The 21,886-nt window shown below is 48.0% G+C and overlaps 2 protein-coding genes across 7 annotated transcripts in view; one reads left to right on the forward strand and one right to left on the reverse strand.

Moving 5' to 3' along the window:
* Positions 1-11,142, reverse strand: part of TMEM63B (transmembrane protein 63B) — a 48,936-nt gene extending 37,794 nt beyond the window's left edge. For both annotated transcript variants that reach the window (XM_059468537.1, XM_059468536.1), the window contains exon 1: positions 10,992-11,142. The gene's annotated coding sequence lies outside the window, so the exon portion shown is untranslated. The remainder of the gene's footprint in view (positions 1-10,991) is intronic.
* A 54-nt stretch (positions 11,143-11,196) lies between these two features.
* Positions 11,197-21,507, forward strand: MRPL14 (mitochondrial ribosomal protein L14). Of its 5 annotated transcripts, none has more exons than XM_059469169.1 (4): positions 11,228-11,249; positions 14,199-14,339; positions 18,394-18,480; positions 20,851-21,507. In XM_059469169.1, the coding sequence occupies exons 3-4, from the start codon at positions 18,407-18,409 to the stop codon at positions 21,215-21,217; spliced, it is 441 nt and encodes a 146-aa protein (XP_059325152.1). In that variant the 5' UTR covers positions 11,228-11,249; positions 14,199-14,339; positions 18,394-18,406; the 3' UTR covers positions 21,218-21,507. The 5 variants fall into 5 exon arrangements, with proteins under 5 accessions (XP_059325156.1, XP_059325152.1, XP_059325155.1 ...); XM_059469168.1 differs by lacking the exon at positions 11,228-11,249 and adding an exon at positions 11,258-11,275; XM_059469173.1 differs by lacking the exon at positions 14,199-14,339 and having other exon boundaries at positions 11,197-11,249.
* Positions 21,508-21,886: the final 379 nt, after the last annotated feature.

Genomic DNA, 21,886 nt, shown 5'->3' on the forward strand with positions numbered 1-21,886 from the left:
AAAGAGGTTTTTGGATGGTTTCCCATCTGCTTGACAGAGTAACTGCAAGAGAAAAGCTTCACACTGCCTCTGCCAGCTTGGTCAGCTCCAAGCAGACAGTGAGATGCCCAGGTGGGCAGCAGTGCACCTTGTGAAGTTTTGCACTGCTGGTTTAATTTTCCATCCAAGGTCAGTGCTTAGGCTCTCCAGGACCAGGTATCTCTCTGCCCTCCAGGGAGCATGCAGTGGCACCAAGCTGCAAGTTTAACACAAAAACTGAGAAAGAGGAAATAAAACACTCCCCATCCATCTCTAGCCTGAGTCACAGGACCCCATGCCAGCCCCTGCACAGCCTCTCCTGTCTGCAGGCAGCCTCCACCTTTGGCTGGAGCAAGGCTGCCCTGCCCAGTGCCCCCAGCTGCCACTCCCCATCCATGGGCTCTTCATTCTGCACCTCAAGCAGCTATTAAGTGTCTCCTCCTGCTATCTGCCACCTGTCTTCACTGTTACATTTTCTCCTTTAGTTCTCTCCTGCCTGGAGAGGTAGGGTTCAATTTTATGTTAGGGAAAGGCCAGTCCCCAGCTCTGTGGGGGATGTCAACAGTGACAGCACATATGCCTGTCCATTTTTCTTTTCACCTGGCACTCACAGCCACCAGATCAGGAGAGTGGAAATCACATCTTGACTATTCCCTCTGGTATTTGCTTTGGTACCTCAGGATGGGAAGCAATGGGAGGTTCCTCCCCCAGCACTGCAGGCAGCAACATGTACCAGCAGGTCTTCCTCCTGGGCCTTCTTTTGCCCACTCACTTACAAGCAATGGGACAGCTGTTCATGTCCTGCCATCTCTAACACACATACTTTAAGAAGTACAGGCAGATAAAAAAACCCAACAAAACAGCTCAAGAAACAAAAGTCCCAACACCAAACCACTGCTCTCCAGCCACGTTTGAATCTCAAACCCTCTTATCCTGAAATCCACCTGCCATGAGACTCCTGCAGGCAAAAAAGTTATGAAAATGTACACCTGTCTACATGGGAAGGCAGAGCAGGAATAACAAGGCAGCAAAGTGCTGGTGCTGGGATATGAGGAGAGAGTGTGGCCCAGAGCTCTTGGAGTCTCCAGAGCCAGCTCAGAAAGGAGGAGTTGGTAGAAAGGGCAGGTTTTGCAATCAGAAATGTTCCTTGCAAGTCAAAGGATGCTCTGATATGCTAGAATGGGCTGCAAGGCAATTAGAGGATGATAAAGATGACTGACAGGATGGAGACAACCAGAGGGAAGAGAAGGAAACAGAGGGAAGAGCAGGTGGGCATCTCTGTTGCAGGCCAGACAGGCTCACCACCCTGCAGTAGTTTTTCAGGACTAGGCTGGGAGTTCCAGCCCACACACCTACTCAGCTACAACATGCAGCCCTACCTGTACCACTGCTTGGAAGGGCTGGAGCTTACTTTCACCAAAAGGGTTTAAAAATCTCTTTTCTTGCTCCAAGAAATGCAGTGCAAACAATACAAGACAGGACATACATGCTGTTATTCAAATAGCAAAGCCTCTCCTGATGCCTTGAGAAGGCTGACCCAGAACAGAGGCCAGACAGAGTTAAAGAATAAAGTAGGTATTTATTAAAAGGCCTCAATGGATACACCTTGGGCAGTACAAGAGCCTGGCCAAGGCTACACCCAAGATGTGTCCAAAATGGTCACAAAATGGACAACTGGTCCTGAGGTGTCACACTTTTATAAGTTTGGTCCATTTGTATATTGGAGTTAATTGTCTAATTACAGCTTCAGATTATGAAGACCCATCCTTCTTATTTTCTCTCTTCAGTTCATTGTTGTTTATGCACTTGGGCCTGAAACTTGTATAGGTTGTCCTTGGTCCTAAGCTAGAAAAGGAATTGTTTTCTCTAGCTACTCTGTAAAGACAGCTTACTAACACTTTAATATAAAGCTCAGAACTATACACTAAAGCAGCACAGAATCTGAAAAATATAAAAGCTAAAATTCAAAGCATCATTTCCCTCCTTTTGGTACAGCCAATGCTGCTCTATCCAATTCCTGCTCCAAGGAGGAGCTGGATGGAGCATGGTAAGAATGACAGAATGAGCCTGCTTTGTTCTCTGTTTACCAGACACACACTTCCACTCACTCCCATGTACTCTGAAAAGAGGCTCAACAAAACTGCCCACCTCCTCTACTTAAATTACCCCATCTCTTCTCTTGCCCAGATTTGCAAGCTCCATCTAAAGATTCTATTTGATCTTTCACATCTAGCCACCCCCAGAGACATCTGGAAGCACAGCTGTGTCAGACACAGAGGCAAAGACCCAAGCAATCAACATGTCTCCACAGGCATAAGTCTGCTGATGGAGGTGCAGTTATACTGGCAAAACTGCTTCTTGGTGTTTTAAGGTGGTGCAATAAACCCAGACTTTAGAAGCAGGAGCATTTTATGCTAAAATAATTGGCAGAGCAATTGTCAAAACAGGCAGTCCTACACATCAAGCAGGCCAGAAGCTGCCGGTGTTTTTGAGGAGACCCCTCATGCACCTCAGAGACATGGCCCAGACCACGTTCAAATACTGCCACCATCCCATGGTTTTAAAGCTTTGATTTGCAAAGGTGCATCCCTCACTCCATATCCACCAGGGGAAAGCTCAGCTATGGCTCCTACTCAAGACTCTCCTGGAGCAACTTCAGCTGTTCCACCCAGTAGCACTCAACTCCCCAGATGAAACCACAAAGGCTTACTGGCATTATTCCCTACAAACCAGAGCTCTGCTCTCATCAAATGGAACAAAGCTTTGAAGAAAACAAAATAAAAAAAGTGAAATGCTGGGGGTTTTCCCCCCTTGTTGCTTAAAGCACATCAAAGCATTTGCCTTCCCTGACTTGAAACCATAGTCAGGAGCTATCTACTAGCTTTGAAATTCCCCTCCTACCCCAGGCAGTAATAAAACATGAAGATAGAGAGCATGAGATTCCAGGAGCACTATGCAGCAGGGATTTACAAGGGATACATCCTGTCAAGCTCACTGGATCATTTTTATTTTTAACAGCATTACAGTGTTAGCGAGTGAAAGGGAAATTGTGGATGTAGCAAGATTTTAGTGAGCCATCTGCTGCAGTATTTCACTCAGTCTCCCTTTTGAGGTTTGTTCACTGGACTAAGGAAGAAACATCACTTATGGACTGAAAACAGGCATAATGACCCCAAATAAACTAGTAGCTCAAAGTGACAAAGCACTGCCAGGAACCAGAGGCAAGGGTCATCTTTGCTTTCATTAATCATTTTCACCAGTTAGGGTGCTGAGTTTGGAGAGCTGTTAGGTGCTGGCTGTTCCCAAGCACCTGTTTGGCAAAGCAGCTGGGCACCACAGGAGAAGGGATGCTATAAATCAGTCAGAGGCAGACAAGAGGATGGGACAAGGAGAGGTAGGGAACAATCCCAGAAGCACATGCACAGAGAATGGGTGTAAGTTTGTCAGGGCATCACTCCACATAAGCTGGGGCCAGGAGAGTTCTTGGTTTCACTGGAGCTATCTCCTCATAAGGTAGAGGAATCACAACAAAAGGCCTTAGACACTAGGGAGCAACAGGCAAGGAGAAGAAGAAACCCAGAGAACAGAGGTGCACTGAAAAAGTAACAGGCAAAGACCTCCACATGTACCAGAGGAGAAGGCAGAGTTGGCTGCATGGATCAGCATGTCACCACAGGTTTTTTTGCCACTCTTCATAGCCTAGCATTTCTACTCTACCAAGCTAATGATACATAGTCATAAGATATGTTATGCTTAAGCAGGATAACCAAGCCTCACCTTGATTAGATAAACAGATTCACCTCCTTATGTTCCTCACCACAAATCTATCTCTTCAGACCTCAGACTAATACTGTAACTTTTCTTCATTCTCTTCAATTTTTCAGCAGCCTTTTCTGAGCACCAACACTGGATTTAGACAGTGTATTGCAATATCAATCTCCCCAGCATTATCTATGGCAATAGAGTCTCATTCTTAGGACTACTCATTGCTGCCTTTCCAGGTGTAAAATGTTTCTTACAACTGGCAGTCTTGAAGGGGCCTTAACAGTCACCTCTCAAGATTCTTTACTTGAGGTACAGCCAGTTACAAGTCATCCAGATCTGCAGACTTTTAGCTAATTACTTCCAAAACTAACATATACACCCCAACTCCCCAACAAGCCCTTCAATATAGCCTCCATTCCTGCTTCACTATCCCAACTGATATTACAGGGAACCATCAAGTCTGAACTCCCTAATTACAGATAAAGTGACTTCCTGCCCCATCTTCATCACAACTACAGTTTTCTAAAAATGTACATTGCTGTACATTCTTAAAGACCACGAAGTTCCCTCCTCCACCTTTTCTTACTCAGGCTACACAGCCCTTCTCACAGTTCTTCTCATCCTTCCTCCCACATCATATTTCTAAAGACCTTAATTTCTATTGTTTTGCTGGATAGTCTCTTGTTTGCGCACATCCTTCTCCAAGAGTTGTCTCTCTGTCTGAGCCTGTCCCTTCAGCAACACCTCATCCCTGTTCAGGAGAGCACTAATTGCTTCCTGCACCTCAGAGGCTCACTCCTAATGCAGCCTGGCACAAGGCTTTGGAGAGCACTAATTGCTTCCTGCACCTTAGAGCTGTCATTCCTTACACAGCCTGGCACAAGGCTTTCCTTGTGTTTTCCTGCTCCCCAGAAGAGCACTAATCCTCAATCCTCAACTTCTGGCAATACCAATATCTTCCCCTGCCTGCCTAGCTAGGGTCCCTTTATCAGATAGAAACTCTTTTGAATACAGCTTTACCAGTAGTTGAGGATCCACATGGGGCATGCTTCCCATCTCCTACTTCTTTCTCATGTGTTACAAGGCTTACACTTGGGTCACTGACACAGGCTGACTTAAGCCAAGACCTATTACATCCATCCATCGCCCCCGCTCACCTACCAGGCAGGCCATCCTCTGAGGCAGGGGCGTTGACCAACTTGATGCACTACGTTCCAGTCAAACGGATGCTGGTGATTTTGAACTGGCATATTCTCCCACCTCCCTACCAGAATAAACACTAACTGTTTATTCTACCTTATTAAGACAGGCTGGATGTAGTCCCATTCCTTTCCCCTGTATTTCAAGGGATCAAACCTTGGATGGTCCCTTCACCAGATGTTTTCTCTGGTGGCTGCTCACCATGCAAAAGTTGCCTTAGTCTGGAAGTACTGTCAGGGAAATTTCATAAGGCTTTGTCCATATGACCACATCTAATTCACCAAAACAGTCTTGTCTCCTATTCTGATTAGTCCTTGGATTTGTTTTTAAAATTAACTCATCACCCCTAATCCTCTTTGCAAGGTGAAGACAGAGCTCTTACTGTCACATTTTATTTGTTCCTCTTTTCCACAGCCTGCAGGAGCTAAGTCCTTCTATCCAAGAGCTGCATCAGCTCCTTCTGCCATAGCTGGGAGTTCACACCAAGTTTCACATCCACCACAAACCCAGTTCCTTCCTCCCAGATTTATAACTTTGTGACTAATGCCAACTCAAGCTGCCTTTTCTGTGTTGTGAGTAATAGTGAGCCCTTGGGCAGCAACCGCAGCTCAGCGGACACACAACAATAATTCACTTCCAGGTCTGTGCCTCAAGCATGGAGTTAGAGCCCAGGAAAAGCAACTTGTATATGCCTGATGTCAGTTTTGCCAGCATCACCTGAGAGCCTCCAAAACTCAACAGCTTCACATAAAGGGACTGTAGGCCATAAGCACAGGGAGATGAAGGATGAATCCCTTTTAAGATTTTCCTTGGGATCCAAAGGCCCTAAATTTTTGTCTCAAGAGCACAAGTACCCTGAGGCCATCTTCAGAGACCCTCCCCAGCCCCTGTCATTGCCAGGTGCTCTCTGCCCTCCAGCAGAAATCATCAGATGTGATAATTACTTCAAGCAGAAGACAAGGCCTGCTGCCATCTGAGTTTCCTCTAAGTACAAGATCATGCCAAGATTGTCTCTGACTTTGAAGGGTTCTGAAACAAAGTCTCCTAAAGGCCATTGTTTATCTGGCAAAAGCAGGGCCAGGCTAGCACACAGTTCTCCCACCAAATGTGCTCTTGAGCAAAATTGCACTTGTAAGAATAGCACACTGCTCCTGACCCATGTCAGCAACACATCAGGAGACAGGTGGATGATTTAAGGGAGCCCCACAGAACAGTTCTTCCATGCAGGTCAACAGGAGAAAGCACAACACCTCCCCACAGGCAACAGCACATGGCATCAGAGCCAGAGGTCATATCACTGGTGGCAGCTAGCTGTCTGCAGAGTGATCCTCTGCAACAGGCCGGGAACAGAGACCTGCACAGAAACATGAGAGAGTATTGCTTGTGAAGGGGGTGTCAAAGCAAGCAACTTCTCTGCACAAAAAATTACAGGGGTAGAGGTGATGAGCACACCCAGGGAAGGGATGTGGGTAGCTCTGGGGGCATACAGTCCTTCCAGGGAGTGAGGGCAAAGAGACACACAGGAAAGGTCTGCAGCAGTCATTCTTCCACACACAGAAAGGCAGCAAGATTTTTCAGCTTGCTGCTCAGAGGTAGCATGGCTGTGGTGGCTCAGAAAAGCAATAGCAGAACACACTGAAAACAGGCAGCATGAATCCTGCCTGCGACTGCTTTTTCCTGTGCTGATGCAATGTGTTGCCTTTCTAATACACAGTTCTTTAAGAGATCCAGCCCTTTCTTTAATGCAACAGCACAAACAGCCAACAGAAATGGAAATCTTCAAAACCTTGCTTTAAGCCAGACCTGTACTACCAACAGCCAGTTTCTCTGGGGAAAAACAGCATGCATAAAAGAAGAGCTCTCTCTCTTCCCAGCACAATAACCATGTGGGCAGAGGCTGCTGGCACCAACAGTTAGACCAAAGCACATCAAGAACTGGAGACCTTGCTCAGATGTAGGGGGCTATGCCAGCAGGATGCTATTTTGCCCATATAAACTATGTAGCCACTCCAAGAGCTTGGCCTGACAAGAGCATTGGGATACAAGGAAACTGTTTCCATTCCCCAACCTGGCTTTAAGAAGGAGTGAAGGAAGGGAAGTGAAAACAGAAGAGGGAGAATGGCAGGCAGTCAATTTCAACATGCAAGAGCCATGGGGAGAAGGGGAGCCTTTCCAGGACTGCTTAGCAATCATGTGCAAGGAATACATAGGGAGCATGCAAACATAGTCCTGTAAAGGGCAGTGAGCACTGTGCAGAGAAGCAGAGGAAAGTATTCTCCATCTCTCAGAGCAAGCCAGCCTCAGGCTTCCTGCAGCTAATCTGTATTTGGAGCAGAGGGCAGACACCCAGCTCCATGCTGGAAGGACATGAAGTGAGAAGGCAGTGCCAACCACAGGCCTGCAGGCTCAGAGAAAAGCCATTTTATACCGCAAGGCTTTGCTCTACAAGCCTGGCAGTGACTTCATGAATCTCACCTTCTCTGCTGCAGAATGCATACATACAGATGCATTTCTTTCTCATTTCTTGATTTTTATTCTTCTTTTAACCAACTTTCTAGGCAATGCATCAGGCCAGCCCCCCAGCTCACTACCCTGGACACGCCAGAATGCTCCTGACAGATGAGGATGCAGGCAGAAAGGTGTGTTCTGAGAAAGCTGTGCTCAAGGCAGGTCCTGCACAAATCAACTTGCCCTATGGACAGGAAGGTGAGGGGTCCATGCCAGTAAGAGCCTGAGCTGTACAGGGCACAGGAAAGAGGACAAGGACTGCAGTTCTGGGCAGCAGGCACTGTCACAATGAACACAGGACAGGCCACCTCCCCCATGGTGTGGTCCTTTGGGGCTGGAGCATCAGCACCAGCAGCACACTTGCTGAGATCAAAGTGGCAGAGGGACACAGGGACCCCCACCTCTCTCCCTTCCTGGAAACCTGCATTTCAATTTCCAGCTCAGCCTGCAAACAAGCTTGAAGGTCCCCAGGTTCATTTCCAGAGCCAGGATGAAGAACAGACAGCTTTACTGAGACCAGACATAGCCAAACCCTCCTCTGACTCATTCAGTATCTCAGAGGCCATGGCCCATTCAAGGTTCTGCCATTCCCTGTTTCGCCCCCCACCAACTATCCCGAATGACCCTGCAGAGCTGGGAATCTGCCCCTTTGCTTTGAGGCTCCAAGCAGGGCCTCTGCCTCCTTGTGTGAGAGGCAGTGTGGAGAACAAGCAGCAGGCTGGCACACTGGCCATTTGCTGCAGGAGCTGCTGGATGATGGGGAGGGGGGATGTGTGTGTGCACCTGCAGGGCTCCACACTGTGGGTTACCCAGCAAGTTCTCAGTGGCAGCAGGAGGCAGGGAAGGAGCAGCCTAAGGAACTGTCACCAAGAATTGCCTGGCTTCCACCCTCTGGAAAGCAGCTGCTAGATTAAAAAAGCCTTTATGGATCTGTCATTCAAGGACACGGATACAAACTCCATTTTCCAAACATTCCCATCATCTTGTCTCATCTGTGCACCACAAAAAGCCACAGAAAAGATCCAGCCCCAGCCTCCAGCAAGCCTTATCATCCTTCCCCATCCCTACCCACGGCAGAGCTCTCAGATGCTTTGATATGCAAATCAGCCACAGGATCCATAGCCAGCGCTGTCTGGAATTAACAGCACACACGGAGTACCCTACACCCAGGGCCTCGTCCCTCCCCAAGCACCGCACGCTGCGCAGCTTCACGTCAGATGACACGGGTCCCAACTGTCTTGGGTGGGAGCGGGAGGTGCTGCCTGCAGCCCTTGGGTTTTCAGCACAGCCTCACCCTGGCCACCACGATGGAGCTGGGGCACTCAGAGCTCCAGGACAGGAAAGGAGGAGAGGAGGCAGGCTGGGCTTGCCCCTCGGTGTGGATGGGCGGGTGGCAGAGGAGCTGCCAGCAGGACGCTGTGGGTCCCCGGTGACCGGGGGCTCACACAAAGTGTCATCAGCAACAGACAGAAAACAGGGCCTGGGCACTGCCAGCTCTCAAGGTTTTGTTGAAATCTCAGGCTACCTGGGATTTTCTGGAAGTTCTAGTTCCCAGAATGAAGAGATTTTGTGAAGATTTATTTTCCATGTAAACAATATAAAAACCCCTCCAAGCAAGTTGCTAGACTTTATTACTGCAGAAAGCTGAAAAATATAACCAAGGATACTTTAAGCCCAGAAAGAAAAAATAAAATTAGACCCCCACAGAAACTAGAAGCAAAGTACACTCAGGATTTTTCTTGTCTCAACTCATGGCTTCAGAACAATTTAGGACAGTTACACTATGCTCTGGTCAAAGGGTAAGAAAATGGAGCATTGGAAAGCCTCGTGGCGATGCCTTCTTGACATGAAAACTGACACCCCCAGAAAATACAGTAGCTTCAGTTCCTTCCAAGGTTACCAAAGACAGGAACAGACAAAAATAGAGCAAACTTATTGCAACAAAACATACTTATGAGTCAAACCAGAGCCTCTTCCCAATCCCCTCAAAGGCACGTTCTTTCATGTTTATTTTGCTCTTTTGGTATCCAGGTGAAGACTGCAGAATGGACTTCTCTCCCCATAAAGATAGCGTATTCCTACTACTAAAAGGCTCAAGATGAAAAAGGCCTTCCTCGGTAGATACCAGCTAATTGCAGTCATTAGAAGTAATGCTTTGCTATTTCTGGTTGAATGGAGTCCTCCTGGAGTCAGTTAGAGCTGAGTAGTCAGCTCTGCCTCTCTCAGAAGCATTAAGAGTAATAAAAGCTATTAGGGGCTGTACAGTGTGGTTGTTTGGAGGGGAGGGCACTGGTCCCCGCCATGCACTTGCAAAGGCTCTGTCCCACACTCAGGTGGGGCATCGGCGGCACCACCCAAAAGGCGCCTGAGCCTCGCAACCCTTCGGCAGCTTTGTGACCGCCGCTAATCGGATGCTCCAGCCCCACAGCCCATGGCCTTCCGTGTGTGCTTCCTCCAGAGAACGACACTATGGAGCAAGGCACTTTCACAGTAACAGACAAATCCAGGAGAGAAGGGACTCCTCTAGGATATACACAACTAAATTAGTCACCCTGAGCACACACTGATAAATAAGCTTTTTGTTTCTAACTTCTACTATCGAGATGAGCAAGGGAGGGAGGTGCCCAGAACCTCAAACTGCCAAAACACCTGCTCTCCATCTAGCTGAGAGCTACCAAACCTGCTGAGAACACCGGTGTAACTGCAGCCACATTGCAGATTTTTGGCGTGATGCCCCCTCCAGTAGGTAGCAACATAAAGGGTACACTCTACAGCAGGAGGGATGCCCCCTCCAGTAGGTAGCAACATAAAGGGTGCACTCTACAGCAGGAGGAAAAAAACATGGCTTACTGATGTGGAGCGGTTGGCGACCGAGACAAGAGCAAAAAGGGACTGCTTGGCTATCTGGCCATGGACATGAGCTCTATCCGACAGCCTTTGTCGAGTATTCCAGGGGAGGATAAGCAGGGCAGGATCAGAAAACTCCGCGCTACTCCCACCACCCTCGGAACATCCCTCCTGCCGCCCTGCTGCTCTGCTTCACGGCGGTGCCTGCAGGAGCGACGCACAAAGGGCCGACCGCAGAAGAACCGGGCGCGCCGCGGGCGGGGGTCCGGCGACCCCCGAGATGCACAAACCCGGTTACCCAACAGCAGCCGAGGCGAGGGACGGCAAAGGACAGGCGCCCGGGGGACAGCAGGAAAGCCCGGGCGGCCTTGGGGCGGCGGGCGGCCCACGCCGCTGCACGGGCACCGCGCCCCCCGCCCCGCTCCGCCCCAAGATGGCAGCGGCGCCCCCGGCCCGGCCCGGCCCGGCCGCCTCCACCGCGGGCTCGGCGCAACGGCCGCGCGCCCGGCCCGGTCCGGTCCGGCCCGCCCTCAGTACGGCGCCACCGCGGACCCCCCCCATCCCCCCGGCAAAAACCCTCCGGGCCTAGAGGAGCCGCGGCCACCGCGCCCCGCAGTGCCCCAGCTCCCACCCGCTTACCGCCGGCCCCTTACCCCGTGTCAAGCGCGGACGGGCTCTCCCCGGGCCGTGCCGGGCCGGGCGCTGCGGTACCGCGCTGCTCTCCGCCGCCCTCGGCAGCGAGCGACGACCGCTGGGCTCGGCCGAGTTCGGCTCGGTTCGGCTGGGTTCGGCTGCGCTCGGCGAGGGGGCGGGGCCCCGGCAGTGGGCGGGGCGCGCAGCCGCCGGCTCCGCACAGCGGCGGGGGGGCGGGGCCGCGGCGCCGCGCGTGCGCACGGGGGCTGCGCTGGGCGGTAGGGCGCGCGCGCTCCACGCGGGGGTGCGCGGCGGGGCCTGGGGCGCGAGCGGCGGAACGGGGACGGGGACGGGGACGGGACGGGGACGGGACGGGACGGACGCTGGGAGTGCTGCGCAGGGTAGCCTAGATCGGTACCGCAGTGCCCAGCAGGGCCGGTAGCCGGCCTTGCCCCGCCGCTGGACCGGCCTGCTCGTGGCACGCTGGCTTTTTCCTGGGGACGGCGCCGGCCCCTCACACGGCCCTGTGGCCGAGCGGCTCAGAGCGGCTCGGTCCCTCTCAGCGCTGGGGCTGTGCCGCTGCCGTGCTCAACTGTGGGCCCCGGGGGCAGTCGGGCCCTCCCGGCCACTGGCTCCCGGCCCTGCCGCCCATGCCCTGGAAGGAGCCGCTTGCAGGTGCCCCTGGTGCTCTGTGCCCAGGGCTGGGGAGGTGTGAGCCCTGAGCATGAGCTGCTGCTCTGCAGGGACGGAGACACGCTGTCCCCGAAGATGCGCGGCGCGAGTCCGAGTGTCACGCAGCGCGACACAGGGTGGCGACATCCCGCTAAATCAGCTGGGAACTGGAGCCTTTGTGTCGCTTGCACACTGTGCTCCCACTGGAGTAGCATGGGAGAGAGGGAAAACACTCTTCCGAAGTTCCTGCATGTTCAGAGAGTTTCTCTGCTCAGAATTCGCGTGGGGCTGCGATGCTGGGGTTAGGCTTTTGTGGGTGTGAGTAGTCATGCAGCAAAGTTAGACCAAAATTCCTGTGTCCTGACCAGCGTGGCATTTACTCGCGTGTGTCATGGGGACTCGGGAAGTGTGGGCACTCGTCTGTGCTTTCCTGGTTATTCTCCAGAAAGCTCTTTCGGAGGTCCAGTGAGTAAGGGGAGGCAATTGGGGGAAAAGGCTGTATGACATATTTCTTAAAAGTATGAATAACTTAATCTTTGTAGTAAAAACAGGTAGGCAAGCCAGCCTTTTTAACAGCAGGACACAGATGCTCATCTGAGCTCTGTAGGCTTCTCTGGTTCCAGAGCTCTCCAGGCTTGCCTGAGAGGGTCTTCTTTGGACAGAGAGAGACTGAGTTAAGGGAAGTTTCTGAGCAAGAGATGAGGCTTATGCCACCAAAGCTACAGGTAGCTCTGTACTACCTTGTGATGCAAGCATGCCTTTGTCTCCAGGTCATGCTTCTCTTCAGCCTGAATTCCAACAGCATTAGGCATCCTTTTCTGGTACAGCTTTATCAGGAAGACCTAGAGCCACTATCATTTTTTGTTCTGCCAACAGCTAGTCTAGGTCAGTTGTTCCTGATGTTTTTTCACGGTCGAGACACAGCTACACATCTTCTCTTCCTTCTTGTGTGTGTTGTCCTTGCCACAGCTCCCCCCAGCATGGTTACTGCTGTCTGGGTTGTGATTTCCATTACTGGTTGAGGGCTGGCCACCTGGGTCAGGGCTGGGAACCAAATCTGGCCATGTTGCTTTCCACATTGTCCTGCTTTTGGGACCTCAGTACTTCTAAAACCGGTAAAGAGACCTTTGAGAGGTGATAGCAGTGTAAAATTGCAATGGTGTGGGCAGTTCTCTGAATTCACATGTGATTCCCAAAAGGCACAGGCAGGGGAAAGACCTGTCTTGGCTTCACCTCAAACCCCACAGGGAATTTCTGGGGCTAGTCCAGTACCTGCCCTACTGCTCATTTCTGTTGACTTCGCACAGATAGTTGTCCTCTCTGTAGCTTTATTTTCTGCTGGTGCACTGAGAATAACCCCTCCCTATTTTAGTACAATGCTGTGAATATAAATATATGGGATGATTTTAGGTGTTCTGATATTAGGACAGTAAGTACCATAAGTACTTTGGAGTTGTGACTTCTGGATACTTAAAATGTCAAAAGTAAGTTTTATTTTATGCAGCTGTTTTGTTATCTGCCATTCCTGATCATGGTCTAGAAAAATGAGCTTAGTGTGTTTTGCTTCAAAATTGTAACAGATATACCTGTAATGAGTTTCTGTTGGTAGCTTGGATCAGTAAATATCCTGTTTAATAGCTAATCCTACTCATAAACTGATTTTAAAAAGACTTAATTCCTCTGTGTGAATCCTGGTCTTTTTGTCATTAATATAAAACCAATTATGACTTGGTAATGAATATCTTGTGTATTTTTAACACACACAGCCCTTAATCACATTGTTTCCTTTAGGAGGAGAGCTGTGAATAGATTGAGTCCCCCAGTTCACAGTTGGCTCCTGCAGCTCACTGTGGCAGACAGTCTATAAATAGACCTGCAGTGGCAGAGTAGGGGTTTAGGCATTTGCGTTGCATGTGCTGCCTTGAGTTTATTTCCTGTGTTTTAATGCTGGATGACAGATGCAGTTCAAATCTTTATTCTGCCTGGAGCGTGTGTGTTTTGATCTTTTAAAAGAATAAAGGTGATGTTGGTCCCCACTGTTTGACTGTGCAGATCAGGTCACTGCTATAAAAGTGAGAATATTTTTATCTGGTTTCTTTGGCTTTGACAGCAGTCTCTGGGTAGTTGGCCTTAGGATTTGCTTTGCAACATCCATTGGTTTTCCATGGAGCCTGTCTGTGTGGATGAGTTGCCAACAGAAGGAAGGAAAAGCTGAATGATTATACAATTAGAGATCTTGGGAATATAGGGAGGAGGGGTTAGTTCCAAAACTTAAAAAGGAAAGTACTCCTGGATTGCCAGGTAACAGCACTCTTTAGAATTACGTTTACTCTAGGATGCAGGCAGGGTAAGAATGGTGCCTGGACTGTTTTTTAGGGTGTACACCACTGATAAGACCTTAGTCTCAGCGCTGTTGCACTGGCTTCTGGAGTGTTCAGATGCAGACCTTTTCAGTGCTCCCATGGCTGTATTAGCAGAGCAGATTCATGCAGACCATTCTTGTGAAGCGCACCAACGTTTTTGCTGAAATAACAAGAGATTCTTTTCTTGTCCAGGTCTCCTGGTGTTTCTTTGGAGATACTGTCACCACATAAGGCTGGGTTGCCAGTGGGAGAAGTCCCAGTCTTGTGTTGCTCCACATTGCCTTGCAGCAGGGTTCAGTGCCTTCAGGCTGAGCTAGCTGAAAACTGATTTACGTAAGTGTTAAAGCCAGGTTAAGGGAGGTGATGGAAGTGTGTGTTGGAGGGACACAGGGCTTCCTTTCTTGGTGCTGTGTGCCCTGATGTTCATTTAAAGTGAGTATGTAATCCTCTCTTCCTTGTCTGGCACATGTCCTTGCTCTGTTTCAGTTCCCTGAGGTGGTCTACTCATGCTGTACATGTATCTTTTGTGTTTTCTGATTTTATTAGCTGGGATGAAACTTTCCAAATTTCTCCATTCAAAAGATTTCAGCAATCAAGGTTTCAGCAAATACAAGTTAGTTCTTTAATATCAAAGAAAACCACTGAAGGTGATAGCTAGAGCACATGAAAATGGTGCAGTGGATAAATAACTTCCATATGTTTATAACTGGTGAAGAGTTTCTTTGTTGAGCAGTGCTGGAATTCTGTGTGTCTTTTGCATTGATTGGGGTAGGGCTGAAGGGTCCTTGAGAAGAGTATTTGCAGCAGCAGGTTACTGCATGCTCAAAAGTAATTCAGTGAAGTAGAAATAGGGTCATTTTAGTGAATATTTGATTAACAAATTCCTCGCCTTTTTCTGAATGTTACTTTGAGCTCTTGTCTGAGGTCTGTGATAACTTTTAACAGACATGTGGAGAGGGGCAAAGTGTCTCTATGACTGTGATTTTCATGAGATAGAGCCACTACTAGAAATTAGGGGCAGCAGGACAGAAACAGTGAGAGATTCCTCTGCATGATTCTTTATTGCCGCTTTGGAGCAGCTATGAGTGGTCAGTGTTATGCCAATAGTTGCCTTCGAGGCTTCTCATTTTAGGATAGTGTCTATTTAAATACTGCTCCTGCCTAGCTTGGAAAACTTGGAAATTAATCCTGCTTGAGCAGGAGATTGGACTAGATGACCTCCAAAACCCTTTTTGAAGATAAATCCTTGGTCAGGGGTGTATTAGTGACTAAGTACTAAGCAAGTGGTGGTGTTCTGTCTGTCCAGGTTATTTTGCACTGCGCTCCTGCCTGTATCAGTTGGGTAGTACCAATGGCAGACTTCTGGGAATTCCTACAAATTTTGCTGTGCTTGAAGGGTATGGGGTTACTCTTCCCATACACCTGGGAGCACTGAAACCTGGTGATCTGCGAAGAAGATCACCTTCAGAAGCAAACTTGGATCATATACATTCCCTGTGCCTAAGTGCAGCTTCCTCTGAGCCTTTTTAAGGCGTCCTGGTGTGAGGCAATGTGTGCTGGGAAGGAGAAAAGTGCTGGGGACACTGGGGCTGATGGCTGTCATCGATTTATAGCAGCTCTTCAATTGTGGCACCAGCTTGGGAGTGTTCATGGGGCAGCACCAAGTGTGCCAGAGTGAACGGGTTCTGTGCCTTTCAAAGCTTAATTGTTTAGTAATTAGCAGCTCCATAGGGGAAACTGAGGGCAGGAGAGATGAAGTTCACAGCCACAGAGGGATCAAATTGGGACTGGATCTGGTTGAGGAGTACCTGGAGTCAGACCAGGACTACTGGCTGTTCCTTTCTAGAAAGGAAGCTGGCATGTTACAATAGCTGAAGTTGTGATTCACTCTTCAAGTGTGTGAACACACTTGTACCCTTGAATGCCGTTCTTCATGCCATGGATGCATTCTTCTTTTCTCTCCACCCTGAACCCTCCTGCTAATTGGAAGCATCCCCCCTGTTTACTCAGTTGCTAACAGGATGCTTCATACCAAATAATCAATCATAAGAAATTTCTTAGCTTGTGACACATCTTAATGTACTGAGGAATGATTCTTAGCTGAGAAGGGGATACTGAGTCATCTGAAGAAATAAACAGTCCTTGGACACTTAATGCTGTTGATGCTTCCGCTGGTAGTTTTGTAACTTCAAACCTTCACTGCTGCCACGGGGTAGAAACAAACAGTGACTTGTCCCAGGAGTGATGAGTGACTTCAGAGTTTATGCAACACTTCAGCACATTGTAGATGTACTTTAAGCACATCTGGCTATGCTGGTCCTGGTGCTGCTGTCCCTTTGACAGCAGGCAGAGCCTGCAGCTGTGCTTGCCTTGTCATGAGCTCACAGACCTCTCTTATTGGTCTTATGTAGTGATGAGGATGAGCAGACACGCCTTCACTAGCCACCAAGGCTACCATGCCTGCTAGGAAATAGAGATGGGGTGACAATGCTCTCTGAATTCCCCAAAAAGTGTCCATGAAAGACAACAGAGAGGCCAACTTGCTGCTGCTTTTTTGGGTTTTGTAGAGGCATCCAAAGGCTCATTATGATTCTTTCACATGGGGAGACAGCACACTCACATGCAGAAGAGGATACAAGCAGATAGTGGGCTTAAAGCAAGTCAGCATAGTTGAACTTGCTTAGAAATCTGAGCAGCAGCAAGGCCAGGTATTGGACCTTGATTGCCAGGAGCACTGTAAATGCAGCAGGGCCTTGCTGTCATTAGGCATTAGGATCACACAGGTAAGGACATGTGGCATAAACACAGCCTTTTTGGAGTCACATTTCAGAGAGGAGACTGTGGGAAAGCCCTCAACTCATTTGATGATCATCTACCCCGCAGAAAAGCGGCTTTTTTTTTTTTTTTTTAAGTAAATAAATGTAAGCTTTGGCTGTTGCTGTTCTTTTCCAAACCTGCCTGTTTGACAGAGTTGGTTTGGCACCTGTGCTTTGCTCAGGTAGCACCACTCAAAACTGCTGTGGTGCACATGTCCTGTGCTTTTCGTCGTGCTCTCAGGTAACACTTGCTTTGTAGAACAGCTACAAACCCTAAAACTTACACACATCCCCAGGTAAGCAAACACATTGGAGAAAAAAGCAATAAAAGAGGGAGTTAAGATTTAGGCTGGACTTGGTTGTATTAAGAGCTGTGGCATTGTCTATTTGAAGGTTCTGTGGGTATTTTTTTTCCCCTAGAGAAGTTAACTCAGCTTTATTTTAAAAATGAAGGTTAAAAAAATGGCTTTACAGTGTATTACTATAGTTTGGTCCAAAACTCATCAGAACTGTCAGAGAGAGCTGAGGTCAATGGATTTTTAGTGTTTGCTTTTGAAAGGAGAGAAGCAGAGCACGTGTTGGTTACACTGCCAAGGTCACAGCGAGCTGTGTCACATGCTGGTAGTTGCAGTCAGGTGGAAAGTCTTAGCTGTACCTGAGCTGGCCTGAAAGAGGCCTGGCTCTAGGTCTGTGTTGTTTCCTTCCTTCCCTTGGATCTGCCGGCATAACCACCTGGGTCATGGCTCCCTAATGATGTTTGGGAAAGTGATCTGGGTTCAGATAAGCCTTTGTGTCTGCGTAGCAAGCTGGTCCCAGTCAGTCTGACAGAATGGGGTTAGGGATCCGCCACAGACGTAGGCACGGAGGAGGGTGTGGCTCTCAGTGAGGTTACCCTTGTAACCCAGCGCTGCTGCACTCAGGGTGGTGTGCAGTGTACAGCAGCTGGAGTGAGCACTGCAATGGTACAGGGAGCTCTTCTCTGGGCAGCCCGAACAGGGCAAGACTGGCAGCAGCATGACTGTGTCTTGTAACAGGCTGCTTAACACCTTTGTATGCCAAGAGAGAGTGTGCCCTCACCAATGGAGCTCTGACTTGTTTCTTGCCTGGCAAATTGCTTGCTGAAGCTGTGATGCCAGTCTGTAGGTTGTTTGGCCTTTTGCTTGGTTTTGTAGGTAACCTTGGTAGCTTTTACAAGTAACCATGGTGGCTTTTTCTGGGCATTGCAGCCTCTAAACCAGTTCACATCTGAAATTCTCAAACCTGCTTCTTGTTAGGTGATTCACAGTGCACGCAGAAGGGCCCTTACCTCCGTGTCTAGGAAACTGCAATGCAGTGATACTGAATCCAGCTTTGTAGTATATGTGTATGAATTACATTGTCTCGGGAATTCAGGCAGGGGTTGTAGATCTGCTTGTGGTGTGGTGCAGCTGCTGCTACCACTCTGTGTGTCCTGTGGATTGCAGCATCTAAATAGCTGCTGAGGCCCTAGTTTGTGATTCATGTAAAGGAAAAAAAGCAAACCAAATTCTGTCAATTTTCCAGAGTTAATAATTCTTTTGTTTCTTCTGCAGGGTTGGCTACCAAATGGCTCTCTTGAATAAACGAGTTGGTTTATCCTTAACCCATCTAAGCAGTGCTGTGATCCAACGACAGTTCAGGTAACTTTCAGATTTTGCTTTTGTTTTCTTCAGAATGTTTAATGGTTGAAAGAGATGCTGTTAAGTTGATCAAGAATAAGATACAGCATTTGTATTTCAAAAGGGTAATAATTTTTTTTTTTAAATCTTACACTTGTCCTTTCATAGGTTGAAAAGTGAGCTCAGGCACTCCATTTGCAGGTTCCTAGCATTCTGCATTTTCATATGTGTGTAAGGAGGCTTTTAGGCCTTTGACAGCCATTCATGGGCCTGCAAGTAGAAGTTGAAAGTGTCTGTGTTTCTCATGCAAGTGCAAAAAAAACCAACAACAAGCCCCTGCTGATGCAGAGCCAATTACAATGCTCAAAATTATTCAACAGTTTATTATTTATTTAGAATAAAAATAATCTGAAAAATTACTTTCTCATATTTTAACAGTGTCTATTTTGTTATTTTTCTTTTGTTTCTTGCTCCGGGCTCTAGGCATTTTAAGTTTTAAATTTATGTACTTCATATTTTACAATGCTTTGCACAAATCTTACAGTTTAATCCCACAGTACACTCTGCCAATTTGGGGAATCTCTAACTCTTTGAAAGGTCAGGGCTTCAGTTTAAAGGAGAGAATAGTCATTCCCAGGATTGTGGTCTAGAGGGCGGATTAGGATATGGGCTAGGTTGTGTGATACACAGCCTGGGAGCTATCTCAAGGAGGTATCCAGGTGTTTCTGGCTTTCTCTTTAAGTGGGCTGCATGAGAGCACTGGCCAGCATACATTTAAAGCATGTATAAGTGACAATGACAGGGAGGTGAAGTCCAGTCCATAAAGGTGAACAGGACTTTAGAAAACTTAATGGGGAGACCTTTTCTTTGTGGGGTATTCCTCCAAAACTGTGGCAGAAATCAAGAAAAAAGGGAAAGAAAAAGTTCTCCCAGTGCAATTATTCTTGTCTAGTGGTTCCTGGACAATCACATCCATATGTCTTTGCTACTGCTGTGTTGTACACTTGGTCCCACCAAAGTTTTCCCTGCTCCTTCTTCTGACAGCACTTCTCTTTTTCCAGCCTCCTGCCTTCTGCTTTCCCTGTTGTACAGCCACAGATGGTGGGCAGAGGAGAGAGAGTGTGGTGTACCACAGTCCCTGCCAGAGGATGTGATGGAACTAGATGGGATGGCATGGCTGGTTGCAGAGATTAGTGACTTCTGAGAGAGAGAGGAAAGCTAAACTAGGCCTCTGCTGTGGGAAACAGATCTTGAAAGGCAGAGCTTGACCTCTGGAGCAGTTGGACTTGTGCAGATTGACTCCACCGTCCTTCTTCACTGTGTGTAAAAATTCCTGCTTCAGCTGATGTCCATCCACACCACATTTGGTGTGCGTGCTCTTCTTTTAGGTAGCTTTGCAAATACAGGCCTTTCCTCTTCAAGAAGGGATGATGGTCCCTATTTACATTGCACACTTCTGAAAAACGAGATGAATGGTTAGGTTGCTTCCATATGCTGTCACTGAGTAGTTCGGCTGGCAGCAGGTTGGCATTCCTGCTGCTCTGGCCAGCATGTTTCCAGTACCTCATTGCAAAGCAGTTGTCTAGCAGCAGAGAGGATCTTCCTTCTTTTCCAATGGTCTGTGTTTGGGTGTCATTTGAAGACAAGCAACAAATCCCTTGAGTTTGAGTTCACTGAATAAAAGAATAATGGTTTCTATAAGGTAGTATGTTCCTGCTGTTCCCAAGAATATTCAGAGTAGGACCTAATAACTAGTATTGTGCAGTTTGTTGTTTCTTACTTCCACAAAGCAAGCATACAGAAGAGACTGTCTTTCTGGATTCCTTCTACTTGGGGATGGTGGTGATCTCTTAGATTCTAGTTTGGAACAGCTTAGGACAGCCACAGCAGGACCTCAGATGTCTTACTGAGAACAAAATAAACTGTGAGACTCACAGACTTTGGTGAAAGGAAGGTGGATCATAAAAGTTCTTAGTGCTGGGTACTGTGTGCAAGATTGAAGGAGCCTGACTTGAGTCTTAGCTTCCTGCAGGCTTTTTGAAACAGAAGTGAGCACATTTTTGTAGCTTGTAGATTAATGCTGCATCATCATCTGCAGTTGCTAAAAAGCCCATGGTATGCAAGCCACTCTTCGTGCCATCTTTAGTTGTGTTTTGGAGTAGAAAGGTCATTTTGTATTTGACATTTAGTAAAGAGTGTGCAAAGCCCCAAGTAGCATCTGGCTTTCAAAGAGCACATTGAATGCAGTCAGTGTATCACCCATATGGTATCTATTCGTTGTTGGTGCCTTTTGAGTGGTTTGTGTAGTGACAAGATTCTGTTCTGGGTTTGCCTTTGCTCCCCACGGATTATTGAGGAGATGTGTCTGTCATTCTCTCCTGTCTTTGGTAGCATCACCGGAGCGTGCCGAGCAATACAGAAACTCACCCGCGTGCGAGTGGTGGACAACAGCGCCTTGGGGAACACGCCCTACCACCGGCCACCAAAATGTATCCACGTGTATAACAAGACTGGAGTTGGCAAAGTTGGAGATAAGATCCTTCTGGCTATCAAAGGAGAAAAGAAGAAGGCTTTAATTGTAGGGCACAAGATGCCAGGCCCCACCATGACGCCTAGATTTGATTCCAACAATGTGGTACTCATAGAAGATAATGGGAACCCAATAGGCACTAGAATAAGAACACCAATACCCTATACACTGAGAAGAAGAGAAGGCGAGTTCTCCAAAGTATTGGCCATTGCCCGCAACTTTGTATGAATGCTGAGAGGTCTTCAGCAACCCTTCTATATCTTTTCATGCAGTAGCTGTTCCTTGGTCCTTTTCCAGAAGCCGGTGAAAGATGAAAAAGCTGATGTTCATCAAGAATATCTCCTCCCTTTTAAGAATTTCAAGCAACTAATTTAAATATTGAAATATTTTCTTTTTCTCCAAAAGAAGGTTGATTTATTTCACAGAACACCTGCAGTATGTTTGGGAAACAGTCCTTCACCCTTATTCCTCCTGTGGTGTTAATCTGGTCTGTTATCATTAAAATGAGACTGTGAAAATCCTTGTGCCGTATTGATTATGTTCTCTTTTCCCTATTTCTGCCTTTCCCAGTTCCCCAGGAATAAGACTCAGTCCCTGGCCCAGTGATACTGGAGGTCTACAAAACGGATTCACAAGTAGTAGAGTAAGAGAGATACATAATGAATTATGGGTGCTTTGGGCACATTAAATAAAAGGACTGGTTTCTCTCTTTGCCTAAGATAAATATTTAGGAACAATTAGAATGAGGGCACGGTGGCCTGCAACACCCTTCAGTGGTGTGTGCTTGAACAGGGCATACCAGAGACTGGGAAGCACAAGTAGGTAGGAAAGGGAGCTGAAGAGGGAGCCAGAGGGTGAGCTGAGATGCAGCCTGTGTTCTCCACCTGACCGACCCCT

The sequence above is a fragment of the Ammospiza nelsoni genome, chromosome 3, assembly GCF_027579445.1.
Source record: "Ammospiza nelsoni isolate bAmmNel1 chromosome 3, bAmmNel1.pri, whole genome shotgun sequence".
NCBI classification, from domain to species: Eukaryota; Metazoa; Chordata; class Aves; order Passeriformes; family Passerellidae; genus Ammospiza; species Ammospiza nelsoni.